The following is a 20,563-nucleotide window of genomic DNA, read 5'->3' as shown; positions in this document are numbered from 1 at the left end:
GGACTTTTGTGGTATGAGAAACTGATTCACATACTTGCATAAACATAACATTCAAATACAGGACCTACACATTATGGCCTTCCTGGAATAGTTTTTCTGATTTTGACATCTTACGATATGAGAATGATACGTAAGGACTTGCAAAACATAGCCCTTATTGTAAATGCCGATGAGTAGGCATGTCTGAATGAGGCTTCACTATTTACCTGCAAGCTAGTGATTTTGTGTGTCGTAATCTGTACCACACTGGCAATATCATGTTTTATCTGGTGTTACGTGCTTTTTACTTTATACCAGCTATTGTTACATCTGATTACTGTAATGATTAGTGATTGTAGTTTGTACTGGGTTAAAAAATGGCATACATGTTTCTTCCATGTTGTGAAATAATTAAAGTGTTGGAACATAAAATTAAATAACTGTTCCGCTACTTTCAAAACCTTGTGTATTCATAATGTGCCATTTCAATATGGCAGCCACTTGTTATGCCCATTGTTGCCTTGCAACAAAAATAATGCTAGCTTTCTAACCATAAGGAGGCACTAGAAATGGCAATGAATTTGAAATACAGTTTGAGAAGGATGCAATTTCTATATAGGATATCAACTGCGGGAAACATACCCCGGTATCATAATGAAGCTGTATAATACAGCTTCTCACATGAAATAAACGTTTTTATGGAGTGGACTGAATTATGCACCAATAATAATTTCATTACTTATTGAATGGAGGAATTATATTGATAGATGCTTTTAATTAGCATCCATTATGATACGTTTTACAGGACTCTGGAAGTAAATTCACTTGTGGGGGCTATAGAATTAATAAAAAATCATATTATTGGTGAAAAGCGAAGATGTGTATTGGTAATACAGATAATTCACAAATCGCAAATCAACAGCAGCATTTATATATATATATATATATATATATATATATATATATATATATATATATTCACTGAAAAAAACAAAGGTCACATGATCAAATGACAGGATCTGATTGGCTGCCACCATATCAAGAAATATGTGGTGGGAGCAATATTGGGACTCTAGGACTCGGATCTTGTCCTACAAAAATGTTTTAAAAAACATATAGGGGCAGAGTAGGGGCCCCCAACCACCCGAGACCTGGTGGGGTGGTCCTTCAGGCACCCCCCAAAAAAAGGCTTCCACCCTTTGTAAATATGCGTTCCCTGGATGGGCCAGGACCTGGGGAGTTGGTGGTTTTATTTTTTTTAGGGGAGAGGGCAATCAGTCCCCTTCACCGAGCCTTTTTTGGCACTGGGGTCCCCATCCTCCGGGTCTGACTTTTCAATTTAGGAGAAGGGGGCATGAGTACCTCCCTTCCCGACCTGTACATTTGCCCCGGGGACCCCTCACCCAGGGCCAATGAATGGTGCAATGTCCTAGGAACCCCATCACACCCAAAACACTAATATAACAATATAAACCTTATTCCCTTCCTGCATTGTCTTAGGCAGGGAACACAACTTTGCTCCCGCCTGGGTGGGAGTACAGAAATAAGCTGCTCCCACCTGACTGGGAGCAGAAAACATGAAGCCAGCATCCACTGCACGCAGAAGTGGTACTGGCTGCTTAGACAGAAGGGACTGTGGGAGCCTTGAGGCTATTCAACACTGGAATATATTTTATGGGCCGCCTGGGTAGGCACAGGGGAACCCACAAAAAATGCTGACTGGGAGCCAGCAGGGGCCAAGGGGCCCCCGCCCATTGCCCCCAACAATTGGACATGTTGTGGGTGCCCCGAGTTGGGACCATGGCACTGACTTTGAGAAGAAAAAAAACAGAATAGTGAGTGTCAGGAGCAGTTCATTTATTATTCATTATTCTATGCAAGGAATGCCCCATAATGCCTTAGGGCTTTTTTCAATTATATGTTTTTGTTCCTGCTGGTGCCTCTAAAATAATTTTTTTATGCAGCGGGGGTGGCTGCAGGGGTGCAGCAGCCCTCCAGCGACATTAAAGTAAAAAAACACATCACCTGGGTCATTGAATCCATGATGTCAATTAGGCTCACCATATTTTATTAAAGCACTCCGAGCTGCAGCTGTATGCTCCCCTGCTGAAGTGTAGGGAGCCTCTGCTGTGGGTTTAAGTGTTGTATTTTGTGGCCTGAAAAAGCTGGAAAAATGATTCAAGGAAACGTTGTTCTTTTTTAATATGGATTTATTGTGTTCTTAAGTAACTATAAAGCGTATCCTTGCTATAAACTTCTAATTACCTCACATATTACATCCCTCATGTCATGTTCTATGACATCATTGATAACAACAATGCAATATCTAAAATAACATCACTGATGACAACACTGTGCATTGCGGGGGCGCAAGTTATAGTTACTTTAGGGCACGAGTTATAGTTACTAGAGGTAATAAGTGGTGAATTTCAGTGGTTTTGTTTGTTTAAAATGTTAGGTCTTAACTGATGTTTTCACCAAACTATAACAATCATTTAACCTTTTTTTCAGTGACTTTGGGGGTTATTCCAACTTTGGAGGAAGTGGTAATCCGTCCCAAAAGTGACGGTAAAGTGGCGGATATACCACCAGCCGTATTATGAGTCCATTATATCCTATGGAACTCGTAATACGGCAGGTGGTAAATCCGTCACATTTGGGACAGATTACCACCTCCTCCAAAGTTGGAATAACCCCCTTTATGTGTGTGTGTACACACACACACATATATATATATATATATATATATATATATATATATATATATATATATATATATATATATATATATATATATATATTGCAGAAATTGATCAAGAACACTAAAATCTTGCCACACATGATCGTGGCTCTTAAAGTCTTCTTGCAGGTTCTGTAGGTCCCTGTGAATTTACCGAAACTGCTATATATTGTAGCCATGCTGCAAGTTCTCAATTCCAAGGCAGTCTAGCAGCAGATTTAAAGGTGATCCTAAAGTCAATTCACAGAACACCTTCAGACTTGAAACAGGTGCAGAGAAGAAAATGAGTTACTTACCTGTAACTTCAGTTATCCAGCATTGGTATCTGTCATACATTCACCTGCTTCAAGCATTCCCCTTCATCGAAGTCGGAGCCCCACTATACCATAGTAATTCAGTATGCAAAAGTATCATAGGGTATAACGGCACTAGGCCATCAGTTTAACAGTCTATCTATGTCCTTTGTTAAAAAAGGACCAAACTTGAACTATGATCAATCAGGTGTTAGCACCCTCTAGAACTCTCCCAAGAGAGGCTGATTCCCTCAGATTTTCAACCACAAGTGAGAATAACCTCCCTAGTTATAAGGGGAGCCTCTCAGGGGAGGAGGGTGGGTCGCATATGAATCTATGAAAGATACCAATACTGGATAACTGCAGTTGCAGGTAAGTAACTAATTTGTTTTATCCAGTATTGGATCTTTCATAGATTCACATGCTTGAATCAGATTAGCAAGCAGTATTCTAGGTAATATGAGTACGCCTAGAGGATGGTGGGTAAAAATAACACACTTTATAGTAGTCCAAAATAAATAAATATATACAGATATGTTAACCCACATACACACCCCTTGAAAACGTAAGCATTCTGATGTAATCCGTTAGATAAAAAAACTTTAATTAGAACAATTCATCGACAATGTATAATTGACTGGAAAATATTTGAACTTAATATGAATAAAACAGCTCTATAAAAAGAGGCTTACCTTATTGGAATGGATGACATAAAACTGCATGTCTTATAGCTGCCATCGCTTTTCTGTGCCAATTCCAGGCAATAATGCTGCATGAACGTGTTCTTTCACGTCGCAGCACAACATATCTTCTCTAGTGGAATACCAGCAAATAGAGAAGCTGAGCTAGCTAATGCCTTTGTTGAGTGTGCCTTCCCTTTTGTTGAGAGTGATTTGCCAGCTTTGGTATGGCAAAACTGTAGGCTGTCAGAAATCCATCTTACGATGGCAGCTTTAGTGACAGCCTTACCTTTCTGGGAGAATTCGTAAGAGACAAACAGCTGATCAGATTTTAAAAATAGCTTGGTATGGTGTAGATAACATTTAAGACAGCGGGGGAGGAGCCAAAATGGCGGCCGGGACGGTCGCTTGATTCGAGCGCTCCGTCTCCGGCTCGACCAAAATATCCTGAAGGGCACCCCTCGGAACCCCACAACCGCAGCCGAGGCGGTGGCTTCCCTGAGGCGGACTGGGGTACTCGTTGCTGCGGATTGAAAGCGGCCCGGGAGGAGCGAGCGGGCCGGGGCCTGGCCGCGGAGGGCTTGCGCCGGACACGGCGACCGGCGTGAGGAGCTGCTTCGGCGGCTCCGGACGCGCTTCTGCCCTGCGCGGCCGACGCCCGCCTTCATTATTCGCGGCCGTAGGTGCTGATGCACCACGGCCGTGCGAACCGAAATTGGACCGCCGACCGGAGTGGGGTCGGAGCGGGCCGTGACCCGGGGGCGACGCCCTGCACCCCCGCGGGCCGGTACGCGCGCCTGGAGCTGGGCCAGACAATTGAGGCGCCATTTCGAACGACGCCGCGGCGGAGATGCGAGGAGGCATCCGGATGAAAGGAATGGGCACTCCTACCCAGGACTAAAATATACGGCAGTTACTGGCCCAAGAGGGAGCAGAGGAACATGAGCAAAAGCCGGCAGACCGTGGTAAGGGGGGAAACATGTGGGGATTGACTCGTTCCACGCGGACTGGACACTCCCTGACTCCCAGCCCCCACCCAACTTGCCTCACCATCAGCACTACTCTCCTGCGTCCCTCGAGATGGAGATAAGCAGCGCTTGAAAAGAAGAGAAGGGAAAGGGGGAAAAAAAGGGGCTCAAGCCCAGTGCGCACCGAGGGCCCCCGCGGGCTGGGCCTTGTCGGCTTGCGCGGCGCGGACGGCTGGCGTGTGTTGTGGGTCCTGGGACCGCGCCTGTGCCCCGCAGTCGGCGCATGACTTGATTCCCCTTCGCCGGCGGGGGGCCTGCCCGCGGCTCCGGGCAATCGCTCCCCTCTTCAGTCCCTCCGGGCTGCGCCGCCTGCATCGGCCTTCAATCACGTCCCCTCTTCACTCCGTGGACACCTCTGGCACCAGGCTCCGCCGCCACATACGAGGACGAGAGTACTTCACTCCAGCTGTTACGCTCCCCACCCACATTGGGGGGCACCGTGGATAGCCCTATGGGGACCTAACGTCGGACAGCCATGGAGCCCGGTGGCCGCTGCACCTATCAGTGAACACAGGGCCACAGGCAACAATCATGCATAAACAGGAACACGCTCTCCCCTGGCGCTGCTAGCCATCCTCACGCCCCCAACGCCAAACGTGCACATCATATTGAGGACATTCAGCAAAAGTCTAACTTGCCGAACCAAAAGCGCCAAATAGTGCGAAACTACTGCAGACTAGGAGGAGACCCCGGGACAGCCAAAATGGCTGGCAGAGCCAAGTCATCCAAGAACTCGGACTGTAACACCCATGGACCAACACCCACCGACCAACAATCTAACACGTCCCTACAGTCACTGGAAAACACTCTTATGACGCATTCTGCTCAGTTCGAGAAAGTATTGCTGGCGATTTTGGACACTAAATCATCTCTAGAGAACAGAATCGACGCAGTTGCACAAGACTTGAACCTCCTACGAGTGGACTACCGAAGTCTAGCTGAAAGAGTGAAAACGGCTGAGGTTGAAATATCCTACTTAATCCCAATGGCGCAAGGAAACCAGAAACAGATCCAGCGCATGGACGTGGAGCTGAAGGTGCTTTGGAGGAGATCGGAAGAAATGGAGAGCAGGGCGTGCCGCAACAACGTGAGATTCCTGGGCTTTCCAGAAAGTATGCGGCAAATGGAGTCGGAAATCCCGTTGGAGCAATGGCTAATCAAGGAGGTGTTAAATGGTGCTCCATCCAAGTTTTTCTCAGTTGAAAGGACCTATAGAATTCCAGGCAGACCCCCGGCCCCTGGTCAGCTACCTAGACCACTGATCGCCAGATTCCTGAATTATAGAGACCGTGATGCAATATTACAACAATTTCGCAATAAGGGCCCATTTAAGTATGAAGATTCGACTATAAACGTATACCCAGACTTCACACAGGAGGTGCAGAACCAACGCAACTCTTTCGTTAAAATTAAACAACGCCTACGAGAACACAACATAAAATATGCCTTGCTCTTCCCCGCAAAACTAAGGGTAGTAGCGGAGGACCGCACCCATATATTCACAAACCCCGAGGATGCTTGGACATGGCTGCACGCCAAGGGCCTAGCTCATCCCCGGGAAGACACGGAAGGGGATGAGAAATGGCAAACTCCTGCTGCGAAGAAGCGATCCAAAAGACGAACCAGGGGCCAGTCTAACGACTGGCAGGCAGCAGAAGAAAGAGCAAAAGTGCTGAGAGAGACGCCTTTACACATACAAAGCAACAGTGCAACTGCTGGGAAACCCCCAGAGCTGGGTTCGGACTCTGACACGGCCAGTTCCACATCTACAATAATAGGAGAGCTGGGTGGGCCAAAGATCACCCCCAGATCCGCAGACGAATTTTAAGTTGCACACATCCACCCTCTGGGACCGCCAGTGATGAAGCTCGAAACCAGAAAACCTCCAGTGACTCTGCGGTGCCATCGAGGCCTGGGGCAAATGTGCCTCCAGCAATATGTATCTTTGATATAAATACTAAGCTAAGTTATATGGGGTGCTTTGGGGCGGGTCGCGGGCGGAGCGGTGCTGGAGGGAGTAGTCTCTCGCCCAGTGGCATTAGCAGACTAAGGGGGTGATTCTGACTATGGCGGACGGCGGAGGCCGTCCGCCATAGTACTGCCGCCAAATGACCGCACCGCGGTCAAAAGACCGCGGCGGCCATTCAGACATTTCCTCTGGGCCGGCGGGCGCTCTCCAAAAGAGCGCCCGCCGGCCCAGAGGAAATGCCCCTGCAACGAGGACGCCGGCTCAGAATTGAGCCGGCGTAGTTGCAGGGGTGCGACGGGTGCAGTTGCACCCGTCGCGTATTTCAGTGTCTGCAAGGCAGACACTGAAATACTTTGCGGGCCCTCTTATGGGGGCCCCTGCCGTGCCCATGCCATTGGCATGGGCACGGCAGGGGCCCCCAGGGGCCCGCGGCACCCCCTACCGCCATCCTGTTCATGGCGGGTTTCCCGCCATGAACAGGATGGCGGTAGGGGCTGTCAGAATCCTCATGGCGGCGGACGACCGCGGCTGAACCGCCGCGGTCAGAATGCTCGTGGGAGCACCGCCAGCCTGTTGGCGGTGCTCCCGTGGTCGGTGGCCCTGGCGGCCACCGGCCGCCAGGGTCAGAATGACCCCCTAAGTCTGCGGAAAGATGTGAGCCCCTTATAAGAGCCACATCTGGACGATATGAGAATCCTACTATGTAAATCCAACCGGATATGGGTTATTTCACATGTTTTTCAAATTCAGTAGTTTCACATTAGTTGTAAGTAGTAACGGGGATTTATTAAGGGGAATTGGGGTTAATAGTTTAGTAGAAACGCATATACCGGAATTACTCATAGCATACAAAAAACAGCTGCACCCGCCATATTTAATAAATAGCAGCTACAGAAAGGTAGTGACCAGGTGGGCCAACACTAGAGCCCAGACCCTAAACACAGGAACTTTCCCCCAAAACTCCACATGATGCCTTCTAGCAAAAATACCAAAAACCAGTACATCATAGTAACATGGAATGTTAGGGGCTTGGGGGCGCTGAGTAAACGGACTAGAGTACATGCCCGACTCAAGCGACTAGGAGTGCATATTGCCATTCTACAAGAGACACACATGCTAGAAGGGGACTTACGCGACTTGCGCACGAAATAGGGAGGCCAGCTGATAGGCACAACGTACTCGGCCTTCGCGAGGGGGGTGTTGGTCTGGATAGCGGCGGGAGTCCCATTCCTCTTATCGACACACAAGATAGATCAAGGAGGGAGATATGTGGTGGTGGAGGGCAGACTAGACGGCAGACAAATAGCATTGGTCGGCATATACGCCCCAAATAGCGGTACCACAGGATTTCTCACCACCCTCACTCCAACATTATTGTCCCACCCCATGGCCCTGGCTCTCTGGGGCGGCGACTTCAATAGCACACCATCTGCAGTATTGGATAGAACTAGTGCCTACCCGAGCCCACTAGCTAACAGGAAACCCACGAGTCCCCTGCAGGATTGGGCTGGCGTTATGAGACTCCACGACATATGGCGACTAGGTCACCCAGAACAAAGAGAATATTCATTCTACTCAGCACCACATAACACCCACACCAGAATAGATATAATATGGGGCACTCGCGAAATAGGGGCATTGGTTAGCGAATCGGAATACTTAGCAAAGACACTTGCGGTGTTCCAGGCGGAGGCATTACAGGACCAAGCATTTGCCGAATCATTGAAAGAATCTGTAAGCCAGTACTGGGATATAAATGCTATGTCCGCAACAACACGAGCGACAGAGTGGGACGCCCATAAAGTAGTAGTACGCGGAGTATGTATGTCCTCCACGTGGGGAGTGAGACGCTCCTTACAGGCAGAGGTTGGCAAACTCGAGAAGGAGCTCAGGGCAGCGGAAATAGCGGTAGCACTAGGGGAAATCCCCAACACTGTCCTAAAAGAAAGGCGCTTAAAATATAATGACGCAGACAGCAAACTCCGCTGCCATGACTACAACTATCACTTAACTAGGTTGCAAACGGAAGGGGACAGATCAAGCAGGATGCTAGCATGGCTGCTTCGCGAGGATAGACAGCAACCTCCAATAGGTGCCATCCGAGTGGGCGCACATGATATGGCTACCACACAAGCAGAAATAAACGAGACATTTAGAAAATACTACTCAAATTTATACACTAAACGCACCTCATGCACTGCCTCACAACTTGAGGCTTTTCTCGCCGATTCTCTCCTGCCCCAGTTATCACAAACGGAGAGAGAAATAATCGAAACCCCCATGACAATGGATGAAATAGAACTAGCCCTAGCACAGCTGCCCAGAAATAAAGCGCCTGGGGCAGACGGCCTCCCGTCGGAATACTACAAGGCCCACTTATCCTGCCTGAAACCTCAGCGTGGACTAACGAATGCCTGCCCACATCCCAAAGGGAAGCTATGATTGTGGTACTCCCCAAACAGGGCCGGGACCATACAGATGTCAAATCCTATAGACCATTATCGCTTCTAAACACTGACTGTAAAATATTAGGCAAAGTACTAGCTAATAGATTAGCTCCCCTCATGCACTTGTTGGTACATGCAGACCAAAATGGCTTCATTCCAAGGCGTAACACCTTCCTGAATATTCGCAGATTATTGAGCATAATGGGGGATACTTCCCGTGACGCACAAGAGGAAATGGTGCTCTCATTGGATATTGAAAAGGCCTTTGATACGCTCGAGTGGGACTTCCTCCTGGCCACAATGGCTCGCATGGGAATAGGCCCCAATTATATTCGCTGGGTCCGGACACTATATTCCAGCCCGAGCATGAGGGTGAAAACGGGTGGGGTGATCTCCGATAGCTTTTCGATCTCTCGGGGCACACGACAGGGCTGCCCCCTATCCCCGCTACTGTTTGCTATAGCAATGGAACCACTAGCGGCAAGAATACGCCTCATGGAACATGAATGGGGAATAATCAGGAATGGGCTACATCACACGATCTCACTATACGCAGATGATGCCTTAATATACATCAGGAACGGCTGCGCAATTATCCCCTCAGTAATATCCTTATTGGCTGAGTTTGGAGACCTGTCAGGCCTCGTGGTAAACTGGGAAAAGTCCTGTGCGTTTCCTCTGGCAAAGCGGGCACCCAATAATCAGGACGCTCCACAGATAGGGCGCTTAAAGTGGTGCCCGATAACATTTAAATATCTAGGGATAAACATATACCACGACACAGAAGATCTAAGAGATGGGAATCTGGGGAGGGCGCTGACCTCCATAAAAGGCTCATTGCAGTTCTGGAACAAGCTCCCGCTCTCGCCGCCTGGCAAGGTGGCGATCGCTAATATGCTAATCCTACACAGGCTGCTATATTACTTCGCGGCCTTACCAATAACTATCCCCAAAAGCTTCTTTAGCAACTTAAATACAGCTTTGCTGCAGCTCATCTGGGGCGGTGGCAGAACACTGGTGGCCCTAACCACGCTGCAACGCCCGGTGGACATTGGCGGTCTGGGAGCCCCCAACTTTGAACGATATTATGCAGCCGCACAACTACAGTGGGTCCAAAACTGGATCCACAGACCAGCGCAGGCAGAGTCCACGTGCCTTGAGTCGCGGTTGAAGGAGACCCTCCTGATAAGGTGGCTGACATCTAAACACCCCAAGACGGAACAGGTCAACCCACTGCTTGCAGTTGCGCACGCGTGCTGGGCTAAATTTGTGCAAAGAGGAGCGGATAAACTACCTTACTCCCCACATATCCCACTGAATTACCTATTGGCGGGGACCGCAGCCGGTACGCGAGCTGTGCTGGCGTGGAATGAAGCAGGAGTGCAGACAGTGGGCGATTGCTTCGAAGATGGCAAGTTAATGTCATTCGAGGCTCTCCAGGCCCTGACGGAGATAAGCCCCGGCCAGTTCTTGACATACCACGCCATATGCCACGAAATCAGAAAAATATGGGGGGCAGGTATCTTGGAACCGGCGATCTCCCCTGTGGTTCATCATCTCTTTCAATATAATGACCAAATAAAAATAATATCCAGTTTGTACAAAATCCTCAACTAATCTCCCGAGCCACAGGCGGAGAAAGCCTGGGAGAGATGGAACGCCGTGCTCCCCACCCCGATCCCACAAGCGGACTGGCCAAAAGCCTTGTTTCACGCCCGTGGCGTGTCAAGGAATCCCAGATTTAGGTACACTCAATTCAATTTCACGCATCAAACATATTTATCCCCAGCCAGGATAAAGCGAATGTTCCCCGAATCCGAGGCAGTATGCCCTAGATGTAAAGCACCGTCAGTACCCTTCTACCACATGGTATGGGACTGCCCTAATATACAAACCGCCTGGGCGGAAGTGGTACGGGAGATATCCGAGTTAACGGGGCTTGTGTTGACAGCGGATCCCGGGTCCTGCCTACTGGGTCTGAGAAAGAGACCAAAAAAACAAAGATACCTGCACAAGTTTGTAGACCTAGCTTACTTAATGTACAAAAGATTGATAGCAGTACACTGGAAAGCCCCCAAAGCTCCTGATTGTAAATCTTGGCATTCTCTAATACTACGCTGGGCTCGCACTGAATACCAGGTACTAAAAAGACTGGCGCGAGAGGGGAGACAACATACAGGGTGCACCACCTGGGAAACTCTGGTAATCAAACTGGAAGCCAAAAACGACGAGATGCCCCCATGAGCCAGGGAATACATACCTATAACAATTGCGATATAAATCTCTTTGCATCTCCCACCACAGAAGTATAACCCGCAGGGCGGCCAGGCATAACAGAGCATACACCTCACCCCCTACTCCCTCCTGTAGTTATAGCCTACCAGCCCCCCAACGCAAGATCATCCACAACGCACAGGGCGTAGCACCACTCGAGCAGTCAGCTGCGCTCACCAACCAGAACGGAGCCTGCACCAGGCAGCCAGGAAATCTACACCCAGCAAAATAGGGCCCACACTGGTCACGAGCGAATACCGCAGAAGATAGCTAACAAACGATAAATTCTTGGCAAGTGTAGCAAGAAATGATACTGAAGGACTGGGAGTGATCCGGGTAGTGTTCATGGGGGGGATGCGATTGTTAAATGGTTTTAATACTAGATAATGCTCTGGGTGATCCTGATGTTGATAATTGAACAGTTTGTATTGCACATCTGAAACATAAAATCAATAAAAAATATTTAAAAAAACAAAACATTTAAGACAGCACTTAATGTACGAGGTGTGAAGAGACATTTCAGCTGGAGATTATGGTTTTAGAAAAAAGTGTGAAGTAGGATAGGTCCATTGAGGTGAAACTGCGATGGAAAATTGGGAATGAACCTTGTTTTTTTCCGAGAAGTACATAATCATCAGTGACATGCAAGAACGGTTTCTGAATTGTAAATGCTTGGATCTTACTGACTCTTCTAGTAGATATGAGGGCCAACAACAGAGTGACCTTCCATTTGAGGAATTTCAGGTCTGCCTTGTAAGTGGGCTCGAATGGAGGTTTCATTAGCTGCAAAAGAACCACTTTGAGATGGCATTCTGGGGGATGAGCCCATATTGGAGGAAATACTCTGAACAATCCTTTCATGGATTATTTGACTATTCTAGTCGCAAACACAGAGAGGGAGAATGAGTGGAAAGTCTGCATCTTGAAATTGCAGCTAGGTGAACTTTAACAGACGTGTGAACTAAGCCTGATTTGGTTAAGGAAAGTAGGTACGGTAACATCTGCTCTGGTGATGCTTCCAAGGCATGCAGGTTGGAGTGCTGACTCTATTTCAACCTGTATGTCTTGTTTGTTGATTCAGCTCTTGCTTTGGCCAGAATGTCTCTACAGTCTTGAGAGCTATTTACATTTTGGAATGTGCTGAATTCAGGACCAATATGTGTAACTGGAGAGAGGCTGGTTCTGGGTGCAAAATCTGGCTGTCGTTCCTTGTCAATAGGGTTTGGATTTTAGGTAGCCAGAGGGGACTGAATTCTGAGAGCAACAGGAGCTCTGTAAATCAGTGCTGCCTGGGCCATTTGGGAGCTATTAGAATCAGGCTGCAAAGCTCCCTCTTCATCTTGTTGAGGATTCTCTGCATTAGAATAAAGGGGGGGAAAGCTTAAGTATAAATGTGTGACCATCTAATCGAAAGGGCATTTTCCCACAATCCTGGAAGTGGGTATCAACTGGTGTAGAACTGCCATTTGGCATTCTTGTCTGTCCCGAAGATGTCCAATGCAGATTTGCCCCAGTGTGAGAATATCCTGCCCAATACTTGTTGATTCAGTTCTCACTCGTGACAACTGTCTGTGGATCTGCTGAGAGTGTCCGCTAACGTATTGTTCACTCCTGATACGTGTGCCGCTTTTTGAGATATCATGTGGACTATGAGCCAATTCCAAATATTTTGAGACTCTTAAGAACGAGACAGAAACCTGATTCCCCCTTGTTTGTTGATGTAATACATGCTGGTCGCAGCGTCTGTATAGACCAGCAAGGAGGTTTCTGCTATTCGTGGTAGAAAAGCCTGTAGAGTAAGAAATATTGCTTTGAGTTCCAGGCAATTGATGTGCATTAGTTTTTGCTGTGCGGACCATTTGCTCTGAATCTGCAGGTCCTGTAGATGGCCTCCCCAGCCCTCCGAGGAAGCGTTGGTTGTGATGACAAAATCTGGAACTGGAGTGAGGAAAGAAAGGCCTTGAGAGACGTGATCTGTGTGAGACCACCATGCTAGTGTTTCCCTCATCCTTGTAGTAATGTTGATCAAATTGTCGAAGGAGCTTTGTGACTGGATCTATTGTACCTAAAGCTCTTCTTGTAATGGTCTCATTTTCGGTTGCGCCAGGGCAACTAGGTTTATTGCAGAAGAGATCATGCCTAGCAGGGACTTAAACAGTCTTACAGAAACTGACTTTCTTTTGGAGATCTGCAGAGCCAGGCTGGACAATCTTTGTTGCCTGTCTTGCAATAAATAGGCCTTATTTCTGATTGTATTAAGGTTGGCACCCAAAAACATTAAGGTTTGTTTTGAAATGGTGGAAGGTTTTGAGTAGTTCACAGTGAGGCCTAGCTTGTGAAACAGTGCAAGGTAGGATTTGGTGGCTTTGGAAGCTTGCTTTGCTGTTGAGGCTTTTAGCAGCCAGTCATTCAGGTATGGAAAAACCTGATGACCTTGCTTGCTAAGTTCGGCAGCTACTGGGGCGAGACATTTGCTGAAAATTTGAGGAGCAGATTTTAGGTCAAAGGGAAGGACTATGAATTGGTAATGGGTACCAGCTACAGTGAAATGGAGATTCTTGTGATGCTTGGGATGAATGAGAATTTGGAAGTCAGCATCTTGTAAGTCTAGGGACATCATGTAATCTCTGCTGTTTAGCAGGTGGAGGATGTCTGACACAGTAATCATATGGCAAGATTGTTTGCGCAGAAATTTGTTCAGCTTCCTAAGGTCCAAGATGGGTCTCCATTCCCCTGCCTTCTTTCTTACAAGAAAAAACATGAGTATAATCCCATGCTCTTTTGATGAGAAGGAACCTTTTTTATCACACCCTTGGTCAGCATTACTAGGGCTTCTTTCCTCAGTAAGTGAAGACGAGGTGGGTTTGCTCCTTTCAGAAGATTGTTTGGTGGTTTCTGCACAAACTCCAGGGTATGGCCGTAGTTCCTCAAGTCCAACACCCATTTGTCTGATGTTATCTCTTTCCACTGGGGGAGGTAGTTGGAAATGTTTGCACCCACCTATGGGAATGGGACGGATGTAGCAGGTACCTGGTCTAGGCCATTGTTTGCAGCCAGTGTTGCAGCCTTCGGGAGGTTTGCTTCCGGCACGCCCTGCTTGCCATAGGCTTGTGAGGATGGTTGGTGGTAGGCCTGATGGTAAGAGGGCCTATATTGAGATAGCAGCTGATATTGCATAGGTCGTTAATAGCCTCCTCTGTAAGTGGAAAACCCTCTCTAGCACCTTGAAAGGGCAACTTTTTAAATTGGAGAGTGCTGAGAGATCTAGTGGTGTCTGTATGAGTTTTTATAGCCAATAAGGCAGTATTAGATTGTGGAAACCCATGATGTCTTCTGGGGGAGAGTCAGAAGGATGAAGAGGCGGAGGAGTCAGAGTAGGACAGAGTGGAGTCATCTCATTCGTCCTGTGGATGTTGTGGAATCTCACCTTCCTCTCTTTTAGCTTCTGTGGAAAAATGATCTTCTCTAGGATGTGCTGCAATAGTCGAGACTGGTGTCATTCTGGGCGTAACTGGATGAGGTATGTTCCTTGGAGATGTAGGAGAAACAGGCTGGAGTGGTGCAGGTTGCTGTTTCTGTGTGAGATTAGGAGACCTTTACTTCTAATCTTGCAGCATGGCCTGTAGATCGAAGACTAACGAAGTAGACATCTACATGACATCTTGCCTACGCTGAGGACACAGATGATACTCGTATTGTTCATAATGATGTCTAGGAGAGGCATAGTATGGTTCATAACACTGCTGCTTGTCCTCGTCTTGATCATCTTCCTGCTGGTATTTGACCTGGAGGGCTGAAGAACTGTGTGCATCCCCAAAAGACCCAAAGTCGTCTGACTCTTCTCAGCCCATAAAATGACAGAGTAGTACATTTGAGACCTTACTTGGAATGGTCATGTCAGACCCAAAACAGTCTTTGTAATTTTTGTTTTCATTGATGACAGTTCCGTTGTGGACAAAAACCTAAACTGAGGCCTCAACGGTAAAACTTCTCTCATGAACGGCGCTACCGCTGATGGTTCTATAGTCAACTGTGCCACATGATGGTGGCGGTGTTGCAAATTATGATGCCGCTGCCGATGGTAGTAGTGTTGACGCTGCCGCTGTCAATGGCGTTCTAGTCAATGGTGATTCATTAACATAATTTTATTAGATGTTGTAGGCAAAGTCGAATGCACTGTCAACAGTGACATAGAGGAGATATTCAACATGGTCAACAAAATAGAGCTGTAGTGGCTGCTGTTGTGGAAGTTCTTGAGACCTCGTGGATGAGACAGTGGAGACGGTCACCGTCGTCGACACCAACGTCGATGGTGATGCTACCATCAACAGTATTTTGAGAGGAAGTTTTGTCTTTGACGTCGACTGATCTAAAGAAAGAGAACACTTTCTGTCCCCTTTTTTTTTAATAGATGAGGTAGATGGTTTAAAAAAGGCTGACCTCGTGGAGATGAGTTTTAGTTTCTCCTTTTTTAGAGGGTCCCTATGATGTGAGTTTAAGGCCTTTCTGTTCTCTTCAGAAGTCCCTTGGTCAGAGGATCCAGATCTTTTGTGGGGTCTAGAAGATGAATCACAAGCAGAAGAAGAGGACTTTTGGGATTTCGACTTCTGTAGTCACAAAAGTAACCTCCGCTCCCTGTGCCTCAAAGTTTTAGAAGAGAAAGTATGGAACATCTTGCACTCTTTTACCTGAAGCTGAGGGTAAAGACAACATAGGCAGTCACATCCAAATTCAGTCTTATCTTCCCACAGGACTTGCATGATCTGAAGAGGCCCTTCTTAGAAGATTTAGATATTGTAGATGTAGAAATTTTGGCAAATATAGGAAAAAACTGAGCAGAGCTGCGGGAGACTCCGTTCACATGACGTGCAGTAGAAAATCTGAGGGAATCAGCCTCTCTTTGGAGTGTTCTAGCGGGTGCTAACACCTGAATGGTCATAGTTCAAAATTGGACCTTTTAAAAAAAAGGACATATATAGACTGTTGGTCTAGTGCCATTATGGCCTATGATAGTTTTACATACTGCTTTACTATGGCACAGTGAGACTCCCACTTCAACAACGGGGAATGATTCAAGCATGTGAAAGATCCAATACTGTATAACTTGCTGCATCCTCTTAGGACCGTTGCACTCTTTTTGCAGTTGCTTGTGGTTCCTATGGTCTTGTGGCACCCTCATGGCCTCCACTAATATGCACCTGATTCTCGAGGGTCATTGCATTTTATAGAAAACCCTTTTAGATATTCTGTTGATTCTCAATGCCATAGTTGCTCTGCAGGAGGAGGTAAGGGTACTGGTGTTTTGCAGGTGGGCTCATGGCATTAGAGGTCCTGTTGCAGCAGTTTGTGGCCAAGGAGTGTTCTAGCAAATGCTATATGCGGCAGATTTTAAAAGTTTCTGAATTATTAAAGCAGCTGCAATTGTATTATATACAGTGGATGTCACCTTGCAGCAGTTGTTTTGACTTCTCTGAATTTGAATGTTTCAGATACTCAAAGATCATGCAGCAGACACTCAGCACAACAACACAGTACAGTACAGCAGCTGATGTTCAAGGTCCCATTAGTCTTACATATTCAGGGACCCTGCGGATTTACAGCACATACTCAGTGCTTCCTGTGGACTTGTAGTGAAAGCATAAAACATATTTTCTATGCCCACAAACAACAGGAAATTCAATACTAACCTCCTTCTCAATGTCAATTTTAGTCTCGTTCTCAGACGTGTTCCCTCCCATCAGTGGTTCCATCAGGTTTGGTTCACTGTTCTGAGATACATGGTTGGAGCTGTGGTGAAGTAGTAGGGATCCTAAGCTTGCAGCAGATATGTTATGTGAAAAGTTATAATCCTTCTCATCACATGGGTGACTGAAAGAATAGAAAGAGGAAATTAAGTGAAATTGGATTACATTCTGCCTTGCATACTCATTATTGTTAACATTGCTTCTGCAGAATGCATGCACGTTGTTCAATTTACAAATGTCTGAACATATGGCTTTGTTTGAGAACTACAGTCATATGGTTATCAATTCTAGGGGATCTGAGAAGTCCTAACTTGTATTTCAATGAGTCCAAATGTGAGATTTATTGAACATGGTCTTTTGGTAGGACACTGAGGGTAGGTGTTTCAGCTTCAATCATTTTTCCATATAGTTGTACGAAGTATTACAATACACCTTTCATTTTCTAAAAAAAAAAAAAAAACAAGAGTGTAATTCAGAGTGAGGGACTCATCATGCCTAGAGCCAGTGTAGTATCAAAATAAGAATCAGTGAAGAATCTCACTTCAGTTACATAACTTTTTTTTACATGGAAAGAACAATCAGAGCACGCTAAATGGTGAAATTGTAATGTAAAGAACAATGATAGCAAGCTAAAAGGTGAAAGTGTTACCTACTTAAAATTAAGTAGCCCCGAATAGTCACGCCCTTCATGATACTTACTTACATTGTTAAAATGTGTACGTAGACCCTCCTTTAGTGTTGGAGCTGTCCTGTTTAAATGACATTTTGCCAAAAGGGCTCCCACCAAATCGCAAGGAGTATTTTGGGCAAAACCTCACAATGATGGATGACCTATTACCTCTACATAGCAAACCAGTTGGCTTCTTTTTGCATTCCATAATCAAAATATGAAAGCAGAAGTTTCTGTTTGGAAAATTAAAAAGAAATGTTCCTCCTGTGCAGGAGTTTTGTTCTATACTATGGGAAACATTTTAGCAATTTTCATGAAACTGAATGCCATAGAGCACACAGCAGAGCAAGTATGAAGAAAAGTTGTAGAGAATGAAGAACCATCATCCAAAATATGGCAACTGCTCTGACACCCTGATCATCATCCAATGGCGATAGCAATAGTAGAGATGGCTAAGGCCATTGGAAAAGCAGTTCACCAACCTGTAGACTGAGGTAGGGGAACTAAGCACCAAGTAAACGGACATTTGTCTTTTTTTTTTTTTTTTTACAATTGACTTATTACCATCTGACTTTGAGTGAGCCACAAGGTCTCTCTATATACCTGAGATTTCTGTGGTCCCTGCCATGGGGGTGCTATGCCCCAGGCACACTCTCTAGCATCATAAAAAAGAGGATATATTGCCCAGATAAACAATGAAATTAGGGATGTTGGAACAAATTATCCATTTGCGTGCTACATTCCTCTTAACAACAAAAGGGACAGGTTGATTGGTGAGAAACCCATAATCTGTCAAAGAAAAACAGACACAGAATCACACATGTATAGTAAGCTGGCTTTGGTGCAGTAGCCTTATGTGGTGCTCCTCATTTTAACTCATATGAAGGAGATTTACATAGTTATTTCCTTGCCAGATGCTCTACATTTGTTTAGGATAATCTGGTTAGCAGCAGAGTAGTAGATTCTGGTTTACCTAAAGTGGAAGTTGGCTTACAGTCGTCAAGTACAGACCCTCATTCCCACACAGCAAGTCTGTAAAGCTGTCCATTGATTCTGCGTAGTAAATCTGAGTGATCTAACAGTACTGAGACCCATGATTCTCCCTGTAAGAGGTATAAGAATGGAGTGTTTGTGAAGCACTGAGGTATCTGTGGATAGGAATTACTGTTCCGATGCACATCATTTTTTGCTGGTGCTACAGGATGTCTGCAAACAGCATGGGATCAGGTTGTTTCTAGAGGAACTCTTCCAACACCTTGGTTTTGCTCTAAGAGTCTAAATACAACAGTTATGCCACACCCTCCTGAGCTGAACCCATTTCCCCTCTTTTACAGTAGTCCTTCTCTCACATACTCACAATGTAAGATTCCTAGCAGTGGCCTGGGTCTCTGATGGGTCACAGCTGACATGCACCACTCTTTCCACACTGAATGGGGAGGGAACCTTCAAGGATAACTGCTGCTAACATGCAACTGTAATGGAGAGTTTCTAACTGAGATTCATGTATGCAAGTATCATCTGAGACACACTTCGTAAACAAGAGACGCTCCAGTTTATGACCACCTCCTTGCTCTTATTTTGGTGTTCAAGCAAGTAACCTTTTTTAAGCCGATTTTATGGATGTGTAATGATCCTGTCTCTATGTACCTCCTTAAAGTTATTTATGCACATATTTAAAAACAAATGAAGTTAAACTAAAAAAGAAAAGTATGTTGGTTCTTTACTCACATCGCAAACAAGTAATATGATAAAATATAGAAATCTAATGAATAAACTTCAACAGAAAGAATGTAATACTAACCATTGCGGTCTAAAAACCACCAATATTTGCTAGCTGTACTTAGCTACACATTCATAATTCACAACAATGCACCCTTTATGCCCCTACATAAGCCATCCCAAATATCATCAAAAAAATGACACAATCAAAGAAATATATGAACCCCTTAATCATTTCCCGGATCCCTGCTCGATCCATTAATGGCCATATGTCAATCAGCAGTTCTCTCATTTGTCTCTAGAACATAGACAATCTTATATACCGACAACACAATGACACTTTCTACTTACACAGGTAGCACTATTCATGCTTCAGACAAAGACGCATGAACACAAAAGTGTATTTTTTAACTTGTACACATTAATGTCATATTCTACAGCAACTCTTAAAAAAAACAAAAAGTCTGTTTCAGAATTCCACCTCTGTCGAGAGTCAAATAAGCTTGGATTTCCACAGAAAGTCTTTTCCTTTTTGCCGATGCCGTGGTAATGTACTTCATTCTTGAGCCCCTTCACATAATTTACAGCTAAATTACTTTTGTTCCTATTAAACTAATGTTTTGAAATGCTAACCGTTATCAGAAAGCTACTGAGAAATGTATTTTTTTAAAAGTCCAACATACAGTTTTAACTTCTCTCTCTGCGGTGAAAATTAGCAACATTTGACATCAAGGCAAAATACATTAGACAAGACAATCTGCTTACTATTACTGTATTTTATTAATATAATACGACAACTGCAATTCCCTTTTCACTCTCTCTTTATTGATTGAAAATATTTTTATTTTCAATCTAATTCCATATTGTCTCAAGAGTCCCTAATATATTGTGCAAGGTGTACATAGGGTCTGTAAGTTAAACGTCACTAATGAACTACAATACGTATTGTGCCATCCACTCCAATGGCAGAGCAAACAAGGCTTCAGGCCTACCATTGTAACAGTGTAAAACAAGTGCTGT

General features: G+C 45.6%; 1 protein-coding gene across 6 annotated transcripts in view; it reads right to left on the bottom strand.

The window, feature by feature from the left end:
* SLC4A2 (solute carrier family 4 member 2) overlaps positions 1–20,563 on the bottom strand; it is a 2,186,615-nt gene that overhangs the window by 749,515 nt on the left and 1,416,537 nt on the right. For all 6 annotated transcript variants that reach the window (XM_069210734.1, XM_069210733.1, XM_069210737.1 and 3 more), the window contains one exon: positions 17,098–17,278. In XM_069210734.1, coding sequence (XP_069066835.1) covers positions 17,098–17,278 — 181 coding nt within the window. The remainder of the gene's footprint in view (positions 1–17,097; positions 17,279–20,563) is intronic.

The sequence above is a fragment of the Pleurodeles waltl genome, chromosome 10, assembly GCF_031143425.1.
Source record: "Pleurodeles waltl isolate 20211129_DDA chromosome 10, aPleWal1.hap1.20221129, whole genome shotgun sequence".
NCBI classification, from domain to species: Eukaryota; Metazoa; Chordata; class Amphibia; order Caudata; family Salamandridae; genus Pleurodeles; species Pleurodeles waltl.
Note: the sequence above shows the minus strand (reverse complement) of the source record. Positions and strands in the feature narration are given on the sequence as shown.